Source organism: Rhodnius prolixus, unplaced genomic scaffold, assembly GCF_049639745.1.
Source record: "Rhodnius prolixus isolate KJV_2025 unplaced genomic scaffold, Rpr scaffold_33, whole genome shotgun sequence".
Lineage (NCBI taxonomy): Eukaryota > Metazoa > Arthropoda > Insecta > Hemiptera > Reduviidae > Rhodnius > Rhodnius prolixus.
In genome coordinates, this window is record NW_027411608.1 from 643,650 (window position 1) to 661,723 (window position 18,074).

General features: G+C 32.0%; 2 protein-coding genes and 1 long non-coding RNA gene across 3 annotated transcripts in view; 2 read left to right on the top strand and 1 right to left on the bottom strand.

Moving 5' to 3' along the window:
- LOC141455220 (uncharacterized) overlaps positions 1-18,074 on the bottom strand; it is a 150,438-nt gene that overhangs the window by 116,491 nt on the left and 15,873 nt on the right. The window lies entirely within an intron of this gene.
- Positions 49-4,134, top strand: LOC141455204 (uncharacterized). Its single transcript, XM_074130082.1, has one exon. It carries the CDS (start codon positions 1,444-1,446, stop codon positions 3,217-3,219), a length of 1,776 nt encoding a protein of 591 aa, XP_073986183.1. The 5' UTR covers positions 49-1,443; the 3' UTR covers positions 3,220-4,134.
- Positions 4,333-18,047, top strand: LOC141455243 (uncharacterized). The gene is made up of 16 exons (XM_074130156.1): positions 4,333-4,572; positions 5,065-5,310; positions 5,748-5,882; positions 5,961-6,063; positions 6,478-6,882; positions 8,034-8,142; positions 8,860-9,031; positions 9,129-9,635; positions 10,315-10,494; positions 13,526-13,768; positions 13,852-13,986; positions 14,429-14,528; positions 14,865-15,293; positions 15,876-15,984; positions 16,097-16,268; positions 17,083-18,047. Exons 1-16 carry the CDS (start codon positions 4,393-4,395, stop codon positions 17,572-17,574), a joined length of 3,717 nt encoding a protein of 1,238 aa, XP_073986257.1. The 5' UTR covers positions 4,333-4,392; the 3' UTR covers positions 17,575-18,047.

Below are 18,074 nucleotides of genomic sequence, written 5' to 3' on the forward strand. Positions count from 1 at the left end.
AAGTATGAGTTTGAAGCGTGTACAAAACTCTGAAGCTGCTCCAAGACATGTGTGGAGACCTAACCTAAAGGAGGCAATCTCTCCATTATACTAGGGCAGGGGTCGGCAACCTATTTTAAGTACCTATTTCTCCTTAAATAATTTTAATAAATCTTACCAAGAGCCGCAAGGATGATAGTGTAAACAAACTCTGTAGATCATTTGTATTCACAAATTATTATTTTATGATATTCAATAACATTTAAAGGTTTTATATATTTATTTTCACATATTACAAAGTAAATAAACAAATTAATAATAACTAAACCTGTATTTGAATGAAAATGGCGGCAGACCTATACATTACGTACTGTATTTTAATATAATTCTATTCAATTTCAAACCTATCACATTTAAAATTCTTTTTGAAAAATACCTTTAATTAATGAAATTTTCATTTGTTTCAATAAAATTGAAATATACAATATATTTTGTACAGGCTGAAGAGCCACAAAATTTGGATAAAAGAGCCGCGGGTTGCCGACCCCTGCACTAGGAGATTGTGGACCAATCCCCCCACTCTCCGCAATCAAACAGATTACAAGAACCTCTACACGCAAGGTTAGATGAGATAGGGGACTAAGTAAGTTTATTATAACTGTCCGATAGTACAGTTGTATAAGGGTTGATCGTCAGAAAGTCATCAAAATGTTATAAGGTCGCAAAATTTTCTAAACTAGAATAAAAACTCTTTGATAGCCCAATCCAGAAATCAATTAATCAAAAAAATGTTGATTAATAGAGATTAAGCATAAATGATAATAAAAATATAATTCACTTTTAAAGTATTGTTTTTCTATTGATTATTTTTTTATTAGATAATTTATTGATATTTTAGTACAGAGATAAATTACCATCAAACAGCTGATGAATTATGCTTAAATTTCTGATAATATATAGACATTTTTCAATTTTTGGGGAATGAATGCTGAAATTCTTCAGATCAGTGATGCTAAAATCATAGCCAAAATAAAAGGGAAATTTGGTTGAAAAAGACCGAACGGAGTGGTAATAGTTCACAAATATTTTATAGTACTATACGCTATTACAAGGGGCTATATTTTCCTAACAATTTACTTAAATCACCTAAATAAGTGCTTCCAATTCAATCTGGATAATTTAGAAAATCTATTTATCGGCCTCGATAATAGCAGGCAAATATTAGCACCATTACAAAATAAGATTTTCGTTAACAAAAGAGAAATTTGTTGGCTTATTTATTAAACGCTCTGTTTTGTCGATTTTCTTATTGGTGTTTCTGCTTCTCGTTGTGTATTTTAGGAAACAACGTTTTGGCCTGGATTTGTGCATTCTTCAGTAGCTGTTTACTACGTGCTCAATGTAAAATGTGATGCAATTCTTTACTATTTATCCGAGGAAAAGTGAAGGATATATGTAAACAACATGAAGCTATTGATTCTTTGTATTATAACTAATGTTTATCCACTGCCTGCTTCTTCTGTTGAAACTAATAACAATTTATATGATTGTATTCATTTAATTGCTAATAAAAGTGTTTTAGTGAAAACAATTATCATTTTAAGAGAGGAAATTGAAAACTATAAAGTTAGTGTAGATTTATTGTTAAAATTAAATTGGCCAAAAATGATAATGAATTCTAATCAAAGTTCATTGAAACATCTTCAAGGTGTATATTTATTATTTCCAGATAGTAACTGTACAGATTATTTAAATTTATTTGAGAAAAGTAGCAAAATGATCAATTCAAAATATATAATTTATACGGAATCGATGTTTGCTATGTTTACTTTATTCGATATTAGTTGGAAATTTAGGGTGATCGATATTATTGCCTTATATGGATCGAAAGAGGACACTATCCTTGTTTTTACATATTTTCCATACGGAACTCATGGTTGTATGTCCACACAGCCGGTTTTGATCGATAGTTGTTTTAGAAAATATTTTCAATATGATTATTCATTGTTTTCCAGAAAAAACAAATTGTACAATTACCATGGTTGTCGTATTAAGGTTACCCTTAAAGATAAAACTGTTGAAAGTGTTGACACGAACGCAGACGATCTTGCTTTTAAACTACTGAAATTTCTAAGTATAAAAATGAACTTCACCATGCTGATAAATGTGGCAGATGCTGGAGAAAATGCTTATGCAGCTGCTTATCAGAATTTCACTTCAGCTTCAGTGATTAGCGTTGCTAGAGGTGATTCTGAATTAGGAGTTGGAAGGTTTTCACAAATTTTGGACTATCATCCGATGGTTATTACATCAAAGGAAATTTCGATGGATTGTTTTACATGGGCTGTACCAATTAAAGCAGGTAAAGTGCCAAGCATTTGGTACGTTTATGTAAATGAATTTGATTATTTAACTTGGATATTGATTGTATTGGTATATTTTCTAATTGCTTTACTTTTTAATTATATTTTTTCATACTTCATCAGACCTAAAAATGATCGTAACTTAAATGTGTTACATATTTTCGGCACTTTCATCAACGTTTCTGTGAAAAGTCACATCTTTCACTGCACTGAAAGAGTTATGTACGCTTCCTGGCTTTTATATTCTTTTGTCACAATATCGGCTTACCAAGCATCCTTAGGAAGTTTGGTCACAGTACCGCCGGAAATACCTGAAATCGATACTACTCAATATCTTCTACAAACAGGTCTAGCACTAAAAAGCGAGCCGAAAATCTACCACGTACTGAGTGCTTCTCGAGAAACCAGTGAACAAATCAAACTAGTACTCGACAGTTTCGAGTTAATTCTGCCAGATGAAAACTTCTCATCAGCTGTACATAATATTTATAAGAAACGTAATTTAGCTTTATTCCATACTAGTGATAAACTAGCCAAAACTGAATATGAAATCAAATTAAAATTAAATACAAACAAAATAGTGCATATTATAAACGACTGTCTAATTAGTTCGCCAACTTCACCGTTTATATTGAGAAAAGATAATTTTCTGATAGAACCAATCAATGATTTTGTTACTAGACTTTTTGAAAGTGGTATACTGAAATATTGGGATAGAAATACATTGGAGTTTAGCACGCACAATTCAACAAATCTGCATTCAGCATCTATGAATATTATAAATCTGTTTGGTGGTTTAGCTGTATTGATTATAGGTTATGTTATGGCAATTTTTATATTTTTAGCAGAAATTTTATCAAAAACATGGAATTTATAAAGTTTGAAATCAATAAATATACAGGATTACATTTTATTTATTCATTTATCCTGACATTAATTTCTTAGAACAATAACTACATTTATTTGAAAAATTTTGTTGGAAAATAATATTAAGAGGTTGGCGGCTCTGGGATAGGTGGGGGAAAGGTTTTCCTCTAAACTATTCTTAAGGCGTTAAATACTTACTTAAGCCTAATAAGCATGATAAAATTCCAAGTTGAAAGTCTCATTTCAAAACCGAATCTCTTGGGAATGGATAGCCTGTAAGTTTTGTGAGAAGGAAGAGGAAATAGCATTGCAAGCTAACATTATAAAGTGCTAGTGTGGCTGGCAGATCGACTTTGATGATGAAAAACGTATACCTTCAAGATTGATGTATCCATTTCCGGCAAAGGCGAGTGAATTTAGGCACTTCAAGGATGATGGCAACCAAGCATATTAACAGTCGACACTGTCTCTCCCAACAGCAAGTTTATCATACGGCCCTTGTTCAAGGGTGGATGGCACTGATCGAAAAACTGGACCACTAAGGCACCAAGCGTTCCTTCAGTGAGTGACTAGCATTTTCTGTATAACAAGGACTTGAAAGGGGGAATGAAATTTCCCTTAAAGAATGCTTAGCTTTTTAGGCAATCGGAAGGGATATATTCCCATTTTGGGAGGGAGGGCTTAGCCACTAGGGAGTGTGCTGGCTCTCCTACTAAGTAGCCTGATTTCCCTGGGTGCTTTAGAGTTTTGGGCGAACTCTCCCAGGTGAATGAAGGGCAAAATGTTTACGTGCCCACGCAAATTAAAAGTTACCTGATAACAATCTCGATTAGTACACATCTACTCTTTGTTTAAATTGTCCTGTGAGAAGAACACCATTGCGTGACATACGTTAGCCCCCCCCCCCAGATAAATTACTGCTGATAAAATTAAAAATTTATACACCAATTACACTATTATAAAAATGGAAAAACACTTTAAAAATATATTGTATTCAATTGACTCCCTTTTTTTTATATTATTATTACAAAGCCTTAATTATTATAAAAGTTATATCTTATGATATAACTTCACGATAATCGGATAATTAAAAAAAAAAGAAAAAAGTTGTTCACTAGTGTGTTGGCCTTTTTAAATAAATTATCAGCTAATTTAACGAACAATTTGCTGTTCGCCTAATAAGATGTTAAGGTTCATCAGCTGTTTCTATTTTTTGTTAATTTTTGTTTGTGTAAACAGTAGTGAGCTGTTTTTGAATTCATTGGCCGATATAACGCATAATACAAATATTAAATTAATTTTATTAAATAAAGAATTATGGCGACCGTTTGTTTATAGCTTTCATGGAAGTAATTGTATTCAGGTATGTTGGTACAGAGTATTATCGAGTTTTAAGAAATAGGCTAGGCAATCTAGTAAGCACAGAAAAACCTGAGTTCAAATCCAGCTGACCGCTATTAAGTTACCTTTTTGCAAGAGAAACTGCAGTTGTCTGCTTGGTGACAGAAGATGTAGACTGAAATGAAGATATTCATTTGAATGTATTTTCAGGGGTAAAGAAAGGAGAAGTGGCCACAGGTATGGCGAGGTTAATTGATTCATTCATAATATTTGTCTCTCTCTTGTTTTCGATAAAAAAAATTATAAATTTGGTTTATAGATTTTCCAGTAAGAGAAAATTGGATGCAACTGTTCAAACCCAATTTCTTTTCTTCTAGTTTTTCCTAACCTCGTTTGAGTATTGTAATTAGAATAGATTTTCTAATTTTGAGTGTGCCACGTTTTTGTTGAGTTCATCAAAAGTGGTTTTCCCAGAAATACATATGGGTTTTCAAACTAGACTTTACTTTTACAGGTGACAGATGATAATTCAATATTTGCTAATATCATACTGAAAACACTGCATAATGTGCACCAGTCTCCAGCATTGTTCACAGCAAACATCCAAGAAGTGCAGAACAGATGTCATAGTCATCTGGTGCTGGCAAAGAAGTTAGACAAACTACCATCATTGTTGGTACAGATACCTCGTTGGGCTGCCGATCGTATATTGTGTTTAATTTACAAGACTACTGATAATGAATTTCACAGATTTCTTAAGGTAAGTGGGGGATATAACGTAACATTTAGTATATTACATGGTTTTGGGTTAAATTTTAGGATGTCTGCAGACAACTAATGACGTCTGGCAGACGTTATTTTTATAAACTTTGCAGGAATTGTTGGTGGCCCACCTAACAGTCCGCGGATGTGTTTATTGTTTATTACCATTAGTTTTTGCAAAGTCGGTTGGAACCTACCTCAGTAAAGGTCATATTCTATTATCTTCTTACTTGCCGAAGGTATATAACCTCGCGCACTATAACCTTTTCTATAGTGGCTCCTTCTCTGCTGGCTACCTGATTTTTTTCCTGATGATAATACACGTTGAAAAACAATGCACTGAGATTTCAAAAAGATGAATAATTATCTTCAAAAAAAATATTTAACACTAATGCTTTTATATTTACTAAAATTATTCCCTCCTCCTTCCTCAAGGATGGTACCACAAAATTTGGCGATGCTGAAGCGATTATCGTAACAACGCAGAATTTGACAAATGCTTATCGGATGGTACAACCTATCAGACGATTTCATAAGATTGACATGAACCAGAGTTTCTGGGAAAGAAATGTTAGTCTTTAAGCACTATACTTGTTAATTGTTACGTAAATTTGTTAAATTTAAAATTATAAATATTTTTTTTTTCAGTACGACGGAATCTATAAATTCTCCGGACGTGAAATCGTGGTTAGTACAACCAATTTCTCAATATATACAAGAATTTGGCCTTCCAATGATTCTTCTCGACCAGGTAAATGACGTTTTTTTGTATTATTTAAATACGAAGCTCAATCAGTTCCCTCCTAGAACAAATCAAGTGGTGCACTCTCGTGTATGATGCGTGATACAACTCAAGCAAAAGCGTTCTGTTACCAGAGCGCTGGCTCGTCTATTGTGAAAACTTCTGGTGAAACACATACGATTATATCGATCTATTTATTTTTATCGAAATGCTAACGTATACATTCTTAGGAAGAGAAAATTTGTGAGCTAGCTGCTAGATTCGTACCCGACGTCCACTTTTTAATCCAGTATGTGCTACCATTTCCCACTTCTTACATATTAAATTCAAATTAGTTTTATAAAGATATATGAGTTCGTACATTATTTAATGTGTATTAAATGTCTTTTTTAAAATCTTGTATTGTATTTATTAATTTTTTAGCTGAACTTGGTGGCATTGAGTTGAACTTATTTCAAGATATGACCAAAAGAATGAATTTAACCTACAAGTTGCGTCTATCAATGGAAGGTATTGGTGTTAAAGAGAATGGCCGTTGGAAAACTGGGATATTGGGCGATATAGCTGAACAAAGAGCCGACGTTGCAATCCGTGGATTATGGGTATCCATGGATAAAGTAAACAGCGGTATTGTAATGTCCTCATCTTTTAGAGCCATTAAATTGATGTTTTTGGTGCCTAGACCAAAAAGGTTGATGGGTCACTGGTATGGAGTGTTTGAACTGTTTCAAAAATATTTATGGAGCGTAATTGCTATTACGCTGATAGTTTATACGCTTATATTGTACGCTACATGGAAATTAACCAAAAGCAACATCAGGGGAAAAAGTAAGTAGACTTATAAAATATAAAATTTAAATGCTGATTTGTTTGTATGTTTCTTTCAAATCTTTAAGTGAAAAACCGTGATAAGCATACGTTTAAATGTTCTTTTTATAATAAGTCAAATAGCAGGTTATCTTCTAATCGTTTTGAATCCATGTCTTTTCGTTTGACGTCGTTCAAATAAAGAGGTTAGATCCGTAAAAGTTTTACTGAATTCCGATCAGTAGCTTAGCGAGATTATTTTATCTAGTTCAAAGGGCCTAAGATTGATATTCCATTTTTATTATAACATGGATATCTCTGATTAGCGGATATTTACTATATTAATGAAGGCTTTTTTATTTAAAATAACTTCAAAAAATCACTGCTTTATTCAACTTTTCAACTTTATTCAACAGCAAAAGTCACTAAACTCACAAAAAGGAATATACTCTTATAACATCTTAACTTCAACTTTTCCATTTGTACCTCCAATCCCAAAATCATCCGTAACATTAACAAACAAACCCTTTTAATTCCGTGCTATTTACTACTTTAATCAAAAGAACGTCTTCAACTCGTACAACTTGATAACGCAAGCGGATTTCTCACTCTTACAACCTTCCTTCCACCCCTTCTTTTCCTTACATTTAAAAAAAATCTTTTAAATTTTCATTTTTAAATAAATTATAATCAGTGTCTTATTCAGATTTTACAAATAATTCATCACGAATCTTTATGATTTTTCACTCGTCTGTAACTTTAAAACTGGAGTCGTAGTTGAAAATGAAAACGCGCTGACATAGTAAATATAAAAAACAACGAAACGCCTGGTCGTAATTGGCGTACGAACTTCCCCTCTAAAAATTACAGAGCATGTTGTATGGTGGTTCTAATCAAATTGGCTGTGTGATATACACGATAAGCCCTCACAATGAAGAATTCGTAGCCACACGCTCTCGTCGGGCAGATAATTTCTCTCTGTGCATATCTTGGAGGCAGTGTTCGGTAATTGAAAATGATGAATCGTAAGAAATAAAAAAAAACTGCATTTGTACGCTAAAAATAGTTTTTAAAAAAACCAACAGAAGCAATGTATAATCCTTTGTTTGGAAAATATTGAAATAATCAAATAATCCATTTCAGAATGGACATCAGTGTCTTATTTGTTTCAGACATGAAATCTTTAGAAAGAGCATTCTTTCAACTTTACGGTATGCTGGTGCTTGGATCTTGGCCCAAAGTTAATCCACTTCAAACTTCACAGCGACATTTGTTTATGTGGTAAAATTATTTTTTACTTACTATTGCAATTGCTTAGTAGAATAAGTAGATTTGGTCAAATTATCCATTCCCACAGATTTCTAAATCTCTACTTAACCTGGTAAAAAGACTGGAGATACATATGGAGAGAGATAATTTTTTCACTTTCCGAAAGCTTTCCATCCCCAAATTTGAGAGGTGATGATATTAGAATTAGATGCTCCAGATCCTCAGGGATTCCTTCGTAACCTAGAATCTTAGAAATACTATAGAAGAATAGCTTTATCAGGAAAAATAAATCGTCGAGTCTCCGAGAGTGATCTTCGTGAGAATAAGGCAGTTTTTGTAATCGTGCCCTGATTGTCATAGGCAATTATATCCAATCGTAAAGCTCTGACTGCATGTTGTTGAGAATGCTCTAGGAACATTGGTTCCTACAGTGGGCGATATAACCCCCTGGAGCCTAGAAAGATTCAATGGTACGGTGGTAAATACTGGTTCAGTCAATGGCGTCTGTAAAATGTGGTGCCATTTTTGCTAAATAACAGAATTCAATAGTTTGTTGTTTGTGACTTGGTCTGTTGGTTGTCAAAAAGTGGCAGTTTCGATCGATTTTATACCCTCTTCGATTTGGGCCATGGTCGATAAAAAATCTGCTCTAGACAACATTGAAAACATTCAGTTTCACTTTTCGCAACTTTTAAAAGCTATTTTGTAATATGCATTTTAATTTTCTAGGTGGGCCATATTTGCGCTGCTTATATCCACAAGCTTTTCTAGTAGTCTGGTCTCCAAGCTAACTGCTCCAACCTATAGTAGATCTGTGAACACAATTGAAGATTTCCTACAAGAAGGATTAACTTGGACCTTGAGAAAACCGTTCTCTTTCTACATTGTTTTCAATAATAATGTAAGACTGTAGGGAAATTATATAACATTTTTTCAATGACTGAACTGGTCCCACCTTAATCCTATTGATATAGAATGCTGTACGTTTCTGTTGACAGGATGACACACATAAAAGATGGCTGTCTCAGATTGAATATATAAACTGTACAGAAGAATTCAACCAAATTTTACAAAAAGATGACAAACAAGTGATCCTTGGTTATGAAATCAATGACAGCTTCCATTTGTTTGACGATGCTATCCAAGAAGATTTACTAGAAAAATATGTAACTACAAACGAACGTCTAATAGAATTCTTTATAGCATTTGCACTGCGTGAAGGTTCCATCTTCAATCAAGCTATCAATAGATATATAAGATATTTTGTGGAATCTGGTCTTGTGCAGCATATCACAGACTTAGAAATCAGACATAAGGCTATATTCAAACAATCTGTTTATAAACTTCGTAAACCTGAACGCATTATTGAACAACAAGATTTTAAAAGTTTAACTTTGGAAGAACTGAAAGGTATATTTACCATTTTAATTATAGGATACAGTGTTGCCTTTTTAATTGTTCTATTTGAAAGATTACACAAAAGTAAAGTTATACATACGAGTATATAATATAAAACGTACCCCGATTGGTATTGGTGATTAATTAAATTATCGATTGGAAATATTTATTGAATTATCGATTGGAACTGTTTATTAAATTATCGATTAGAACTATATGTATTTATGTAATATTTATATAATTAAAGTTTCGAGAAAATTTAATGCGTTCTGATTTTTTAGTTTTGTTTTTATTTATAAAAACTTTGATTTTGCCTTCCATTTCTAGTTTTATGAAGATGAATAGTGATCGTAAGAAATTTACGATATTCAGTTTTCATCGGAAACAATCGATTAGAAATGCGTTAGGTGATTTGACCCGATTGCCTGCAGTACTACCTCTAACTGGAAATGAAAGAAACTAGATATAGTTTTAATTAAATAATGCAGATAAATAAATCAATTCTTCAACTAGATGTCGACTAAAATCTGATAGCGTATAGATAAATGTAATTATGAACACGATATCTTAGCAGGTATTCAAAATGTGTTATTAAATCTACCATTTTGATTGAAATCTGTTGCTAAAAATTGTTCGCATGATTCGTCAAGATCTGATTTTTTTTTTGGAATTGCATGTTTTTTCTAATTTATTTCTCTCTCTTATTTTAATAATGCTCAAAGTACAGAGATCAGATTTTTCAAGTTATTTGTACAATAGTTGCCATTGTGCTAACATAAAAGATAGGCAAAAATAAAAATGTCTAATTTATGTACACTGGTAATGATTTATCTAAGTCTAAGCGTATCTAAAGGTAGTGATGATCTGTACAAAGCTATGGACGACGTCGCCGATGTACACGAAGATAGAATTGCCTCCTTAGAGAAAATTTTCTCATATACACTTAGTGGTTTTCTCTGTATGCAGGTAGGTGTGTTATAAAAAAAAAAAAATGAAATATTTTATTTTCTCAGACACTGTTGTAAATATCTCATTATTTTGCGGTTCCACTTTTCGAGAGGATGTCTTTATCCACAGTAACTTAAAAACGAAGAATTGCTGTGTTCAAATTTGATATTTCGCTAACATCTGAGAAGTCCAAAAAAAGGTTATGGGCAAAGTTTGTACAAGAGAACCAAAATTTTTGTTTTGTTTTTATATTTCTCAAAATGGTTTCAATGTTTTTCTTTTCACCTGATAAACTAATTTCATACACGAAACATGGATAAATTCTTATCTGAAACATTCTTTTTGGGAAAGTTGATAAGTTTTCCATTGGACGCGGATGATCCGAGTGATACACGGCACCTGTTTTGTTGCCAATCGATCTCACAAAGTTTCCCGTTTTTCTTCCCTCTTTAGCATGGCTAGCTTCTTTCTTGTACAAATGCTTACTTATAAGTGTTAGTGGTGAAGGTAATTTTTATTTTGACAAATTTTGAAGAACAGCTGTTCGTATTCATTGTTTATTTAAGCTATTCTATCTGTTTTGTTAGGTACTATTTTTTTTTTTTTTTTTTTTAATGATTTAAGGCGCGTCAACATCTATGGTTATTGGCGCCCGGAGCTTTTTCCAGTGCACTGCCGGCCTCCGGACAGTGTTCTCTCGTTACAGACAACACTGTCCATCACCGGACAGTGAGCTGTAAGAAGCTCCTAGGAAGAGAAAATCTAAGGGGTCAGCAGCTGGAGTTAAGTACTATTGTTTTTCTTTGCAAATACAAATTATTATTATATTATGTTGGTACCAGTGTATGCACTGTGACCTTCAGGAGAGACTAAATCGATGTAGTGCGCAAGAAAATCAAATAAAAGCAAGTAATAATGACGTAAGATAAACAAAGGATAGTACGAATAAAAAACTGTGTCCAACTGCCACAGAAAAAAGAGTTTTAGTTGAATGTGTCGTTGTGAATACTAGAAAAGATACAATTAGAAAGATTAATAATTACTGTACAAGTTTTAATGGTAGTTTTATTAGTTAGTGTTAGTGGTGAAGGTAATTTTTATTTTGACAAATTTTGAAGAACAGCTGTTCGTATTCATTGTTTATTTAAGCTATTCTATCTGTTTTGTTAAGTACTATTGTTTTTCATTGCAAATACAAATTATTATTATATTATGTTGGTACCAGTGTATGCACTGTGACCTTCAGGAGAGACTAAATCGATGTAGTGCGCAAGAAAATCAAATAAAAGCAAGTAATAATGAAGATAAACAAAGGATAGTACGAATAAAAAACTGTGTCTAACTGCCACAGAAAAAAGAGTTTTAGTTGAAAGTGTCGTTGTGAATACTAGAAAAGATACAATTAGAAAGATTAATAATTACTGTACAAGTTTTAATGGTAGTTTTATTAGTTAGTGTTAGTGGTGAAGGTAATTTTTATTTTGACAAATTTTGAAGAACAGCTGTTCGTATTCATTGTTTATTTAAGCTATTCTATCTGTTTTGTTAAGTACTATTGTTTTTCATTGCAAATACAAATTATTATTATATTATGTTGGTACCAGTGTATGCACTGTGACCTTCAGTAGAGACTAAATCGATGTAGTGCGCAAGAAAATCAAATAAAAGCAAGTAATAATGAAGATAAACAAAGGATAGTACGAATAAAAAACTGTGTCTAACTGCCACAGAAAAAAGAGTTTTAGTTGAATGTGTCGTTGTGAATACTAGAAAAGATACAATTAGAAAGATTAATAATTACTGTACAAGTTTCAATGGTAGTTTTATTAGTTACAACTAATTTTTTTGTGATTAAATCTACAAAATTTATATTTGTGATATTGTTGTAACTTTTTATTTATGTTACAATTTTATTCGATAAATTTATGGAATAAAATTTACTTAAATTTCATAAAATTGTAACAATTAGTATCTTTTTTTTAAAAAAAAAATGGTATTGCAATTTGGTAGGCTACATCGTGCTTTAAGTGTGACCACCGTGCCAATCAGAATGATATCGCTACTCCTAGGACAGGAAGTGGTAATTGTTTTCCTGTTTAGTGCCATTTTATTATACTGTATAAACTCATAACTCTATGGAAATTAAATATGTAAGAAAAACATACAGGTTGGTTGGTTGTTACTACATTTTGAACAGATTTTTTCCGAACATGTTTCCAATGATGTTTCTTTTAACGTAATTTTTAGACAGATTTAGGCTCAATTTTGACGGTTCTAAGTCATCAGAAAAGGACCAACCAGAACGTGTGAGTTTTTTTCAGATTATTGAAAAAAAAATTACAATTATTTGCTCCGAAATTCCCGACTTTAGAGAATCAAAAACTAGGTACAGAACCAGAAGATTGATCTACAAAATTGATCCAGCAGAAATTCAAGAAATTTTGTACTGATGCTACATACTTACAGCTTCGATCTAATACCATTATCATTTTTTTGTTTTTTTGTTTCCAATGATTGGCTCCTTTACTTCGAGAATGGCGTACTATCAAAGAAATAAAAATCGATATCTCGATCAAGATTTCTTTGCATAAGAATCTTAAGAATAATATTGGCATGGAATCATTAAATAGCTAGCATCCTACTGAAAAACTTGAGGGCATAGAACATTTCAAATCATTTTTCACAGGAAAATTTTTTCAAAAGAAATTAACATTAAATTTTTGGTTTAGAGATCCTGAGTTTCATTTTATAGTGTTTAAATTTGACAATTTATTTCGACAAAACCAGGGGACTTGATTTAGTTTCGTCAAAATTAAACAGTTAATGCCGCTTTTTCATAATGGGGTATTTAATCCAATTATGCTGGTTTTTAACTATTACGTGTAAAAAGTTTTTTTTAATGACTTAATTCAAAGAAATTAATCCATCTGAAATTTCAACGACTTAGCTTTACCATTTCGTACCCAGCTTAATATAAAAAGAGTGACATACTGGCAGGAATTCCTGACTTACCTTGCAACATATTTCAAACAGGTCCTTTGCTTTTTAGGTTATCATTGATGGAGCACCATTTTCTGCTGCACTCCTGAAAGATATCCATCAAACAAATACTTTACGACCAATAATAGTCAGCGATACCGGCACAATGGAAATGAGATGTAAAGCGTTCGTAGTTATATCACAGAATATTTATAAAGTACCAGAGTTGATTGATGGACTTCCTTTATATGCTGAAAACAGATTGGTGATCTTTGTGAAGAGTCACAGATATTTAGTTACCCAATTTGCTATGGTTAGTAAGAAATTGTTTCTTTTTCTTTTTTCTTTAAATTCTTCTATTTCCGAGAGAGTACACACAATTTTTTTTTTTTTTAGAAAAAAGCCCATATTTTTGGAAATATAGATGTATTTATAGTGACACCTGATAATTATACCGTCGGATTCAGGATGGGTCAAACATTGAGAAAATTTAATCTAATTGAAGATCTATCGGGTGAATGGACTGACCAAGTTAGTTGTTTATTCATTTTATTTAGTTATTTACAATCTGTAAAGAAATAAGTAGAACAAGTAAATATGTGTGAAGTTGTAAATGGCGAACAGGAGATAAACTACCCAGCGTTAGCACTTCTAATCGATCGATCAATATATATCGATCAGTTTATTTTCACTCCTCTTTAGGCGAGTGCGTTCACAGTTAGTTTGGTGGATTATCAGAAATGAATTTAGAGACGAGAAACTGTACAAAATGATTAAGAGCCAGTAAAGAGAGCAGTATAGAACTTAAGATATTGTTTCTTGGCGAATTCTTGTACGAATAGAAATGTAATTGAACTATCGTAACAATTGCAGTGTCAATTGTAGAACCACTATAATACAATGTGCGGCCCTATCACTTATATAGTAACAATGAGGATTAAATGAGTTGATTTTTTTTTGTCTTGCATTTTAGGAAAACCAGATGGATTTTCACGGTAGAACTATTAAAGTTTTAACTTACAACTGTTCGATGTTTTCAAAAATAGGACCTCCAGACAGCGAAGGGAAACCAAGTAAGGCAGATTTCTATTTCACTTAATTTTCTGTCGTAAGATTCAATTCTATTTTAAGTGGATAACTAACTACAATACAGTGGAAAACACCTCATTCTCTTTCATTTAAATGCCTTAATCAAATTTCTTGGATAAATTTTTCGAATAAAAGTTAAAGGAGGTGAACTTAAAGGGATTGGAAAGAGCATGCTCACCAAGAATGATTGGTGTAAACACAGCTTAAAGATGTGTTTTATAGTGACCTTAACCAACCTTGGCTTAAAAAAACTAAGTCTTCCCTCTTTCTTGGAATATATAAGTAAATAAAGTACTCATTATTCATTTTTTTTTTTGCAGGTTTCGAAGCAGGAGCGGAAATGATAATTTTCAAAGAAATAGCAGCACGACTAAATCTTACTTACAAAATCTACACCCCAAAATCATATGTAAATAAGCTAGTTAACCCGCTATTTCCAGTGGATAAATGGTATGAAAAAACATTGGAAGACCCTGGAGATAATGGCACAGACTTGGCGTTCTGTTGCCTGTTGAATTCCTTTAAAAGGCGTAAAAGTGAACTGACTATGTCAGAATCGCTGATGCTATTATGTTTTCGATTTCTGGTGCCCAGGCCGCGCCCAATACAGACTGAATGGTATGGTATATTCAAACCGTTTGCAAATGATCTGTGGTTTACCATTGCCATATCCATCGGATTGACTACGTTTGTATTACAAAGAGTGACAATCTTATCGTCACGTATTTTAGAGACACAAGGAATTTCTAGTAAGTATAAAAAGGACTGTGTGTTCCTTTAAAATATTTGATCAATATTCGTTTACAATTAAAGCTAATAATCGCGTAATCGTCTGTGTCTCAACTTGAAATTCGCAGAAAAAATCTAATTTAGATTAAGCATCATCGATAGTCAGAACCAATCGCCCCAAAACTTAACATTTGTTACAACTTTTGTCACAAGTTTTCCTAGAAAATGATAAACTCAGAAAAAACATTCTAAACACTTTTTGAACATAAGTTCTAGGCTCTTGGAATTTTGACAACACACTTAACATGCGCCATATCATACATATGTAGACCAATTTTTCGATCTCAAAACGAGTATTTCTAATGGTAAAAAGACAAAAAAAAATAATCTATAAATGTGGTTGATCGCCGAACTTTTTTTGTACAAGATTTCAAGATATAATAATACGATTGAGAGTTGTTACCATTTTTTTGGTTTTGCTCCTCTATCATTAATAATTATTTCCATACATTTCATCGTTAGAATTGACACGGATGGTAGATACGTAATTCGATATTGAATATGAATATAGAATATATTCATAACAGTTCAACCATTTGCAGGATACTATGGCTTAGGTGGATCTTTCTTACAGCTGGTATCTATACTAGTGCTATCTAGCATCCCTTCATCCACTGAACACCAAGGACCTTCTAGATATCTTCTTACTTGGTAGGAATTCAATTTCAGTTTAATAGATATATCAAATAACGCATAATAATTAATTGAGTAAGAATAATTTTAATAATACAAGGTCTTTTTTTTTTTTTATCTATTACTTCAGTTGGGCTCTTTTCACCGTGATTATTACCACATCATTTAGTAGTAGTCTATCATCAAATCTAGCCACTCAGTTATATTCGCCAAAACTTGATAATATTGATGACTTTATAAGGGAACAATATACTTGGATTTATGTTAAAAAGCCGGATACTGAGGAAATGTTTAATGTTGCGGTAAAGTATTATTACAGTGTTGACAGTAAAAATCTATTTTATTTAAATTTTACATTCTCGTATTACTGGTGAGAAAAGAAATAAGGACATGTCAAAATTTCGATGTCAGATTTTTCTCCGAAAATGTCCGCCTCGAAGTGTTTTTTTCTTTTCCATTTTTTTTAAAGCAAATATTGCATTAATTTCAACAATATACAATATTTTGAAAACAGAAGAAACAAACTTTTTATTTCGATGTTGGTATAGTAACCATTCGGTCAGAATCGCTCAATCGATAATTCGTCGTTATTCTAAAGAATTTTTCACTTTTATGGGGGGGGGGGATTTTCTTTAAAATAGCTTCAATGATTTTCTTTGAACTTTGAACACTATTTAGTAGTTCTCAGGGACCACAATTTCCCTTCAAAGTGCCAATTTAGAATAGGATACCTTTCATAGTCTGAAATTTGATGTAATCCCAAATTTGAAAAAGAAAATCTATTGACCGAAGAGCAACTTTACAGAACAAGTTCGTAATTTTATAAGTTTTCTTGAAAATGGCTGTATCGATATTTATTAATTTTGGATTGGGTTTTGTTTATGGAACAAATTATTCGCAGTTTAAGTAGCGATAGAAAATAATAAAATTCGATGGTGGCGCAGAGAGACAGAAGTTAATTAGCAATTTACTTGCCAGCTGATAATTAAAGCCTTCTGTTATACAGATGCATGTCCAGTAAAGTTCAATACAAGCGTAAAATTGAAGTTTACAATTAGAATTGTAATAATTGTACTTACAGAAAGTTTATTGTTCAACCAGATTTGGGTTTTACAGAATAAGGATCATGCCAGATGGTCAGTCAGAGCAAAATATGCCAAGAATTTCGACTCATATAACGCCCTTTTGCGCAAAGGTAAATATATTCTTTGGGGAGCCCAAGTAGAAAATGGATTTGTGCTGCCACTTGAACAATTAATCGATAAAAAGATCCTAAGGAAATTTGAAGCTTCTTCAGAATGTTTTATTGAATATTTTAGTGGTTTTGCTTTCAAAGTGGGCTCTTCATTTCTGGGACCATTTAATAATCTAATACAAAAATACAAAGAATCAGGCCTAATTTCAAAAGTTTTAATCGATTTGAATAAAAAACGTTACAAGAAATATCGATATGTAAGGCGAGTTTTTCATTTTACAAAAGCCAAATTGTCAGGGCCACAAGGTATACCATTGAATCAGCTTATTGGAATTTTTGAAATTTGGGCTGCTGGTACTTTTCTGGCCATTGTTGTGTTTATTTTGGAATATTTTCAAAAATTTAAACTATAAAATTGATAAACTGTGACTTTTATGCATAAATTATTGGAATAAATGAATTAATTATAGTGGAAAAATTATAAGGATTGAAAAAGTTCATATAAATTTCACTTTTATGTACTTACTGTTATTTCATAAAATTGTTTAGATGGATGAATAATTTATTAACAATGAAACGTTTCTGTGTATGTATATAAAATCATATACAATGAATAATAAATTTTATTATGATTAGTATATGTTTATTTTTTTTGGAAGTCCATGTAAAAAACGTTTTAGAAGAAAATAGCAAATGATATACCTTATCATTCTCAGTGTAGGATATTGGCAAATACTGCTACACTAAAATTAGTAAGCACGATCATTGCGCTATGGATTTTTTTTTTTTTCATCTCTCTATTTTTCTGTTTGGCTGTTCGTAATGAATATGGGATTTACTCAGATGAACAAATTTTACTTGAAAAGAAGAACCAATTGTAATTTCTAAATAAAAATTGAGCAATTGTTTTTTG

Excerpts from the sequence above, each read along its gene's own strand:
- LOC141455243 (XM_074130156.1), top strand. The coding sequence starts at position 4,393 with ATGTTAAGGTTCATCAGCTGTTTCTATTTTTTGTTAATTTTTGTTTGT. Across the intron at positions 6,883-8,033 it reads AAGCAACATCAGGGGAAAAA|ACATGAAATCTTTAGAAAGA; the intron begins GTAAGTAGACTT and ends TATTTGTTTCAG. Across the intron at positions 13,987-14,428 it reads CGGGTGAATGGACTGACCAA|GAAAACCAGATGGATTTTCA; the intron begins GTTAGTTGTTTA and ends CTTGCATTTTAG.
- LOC141455204 (XM_074130082.1), top strand. The coding sequence starts at position 1,444 with ATGAAGCTATTGATTCTTTGTATTATAACTAATGTTTATCCACTGCCT.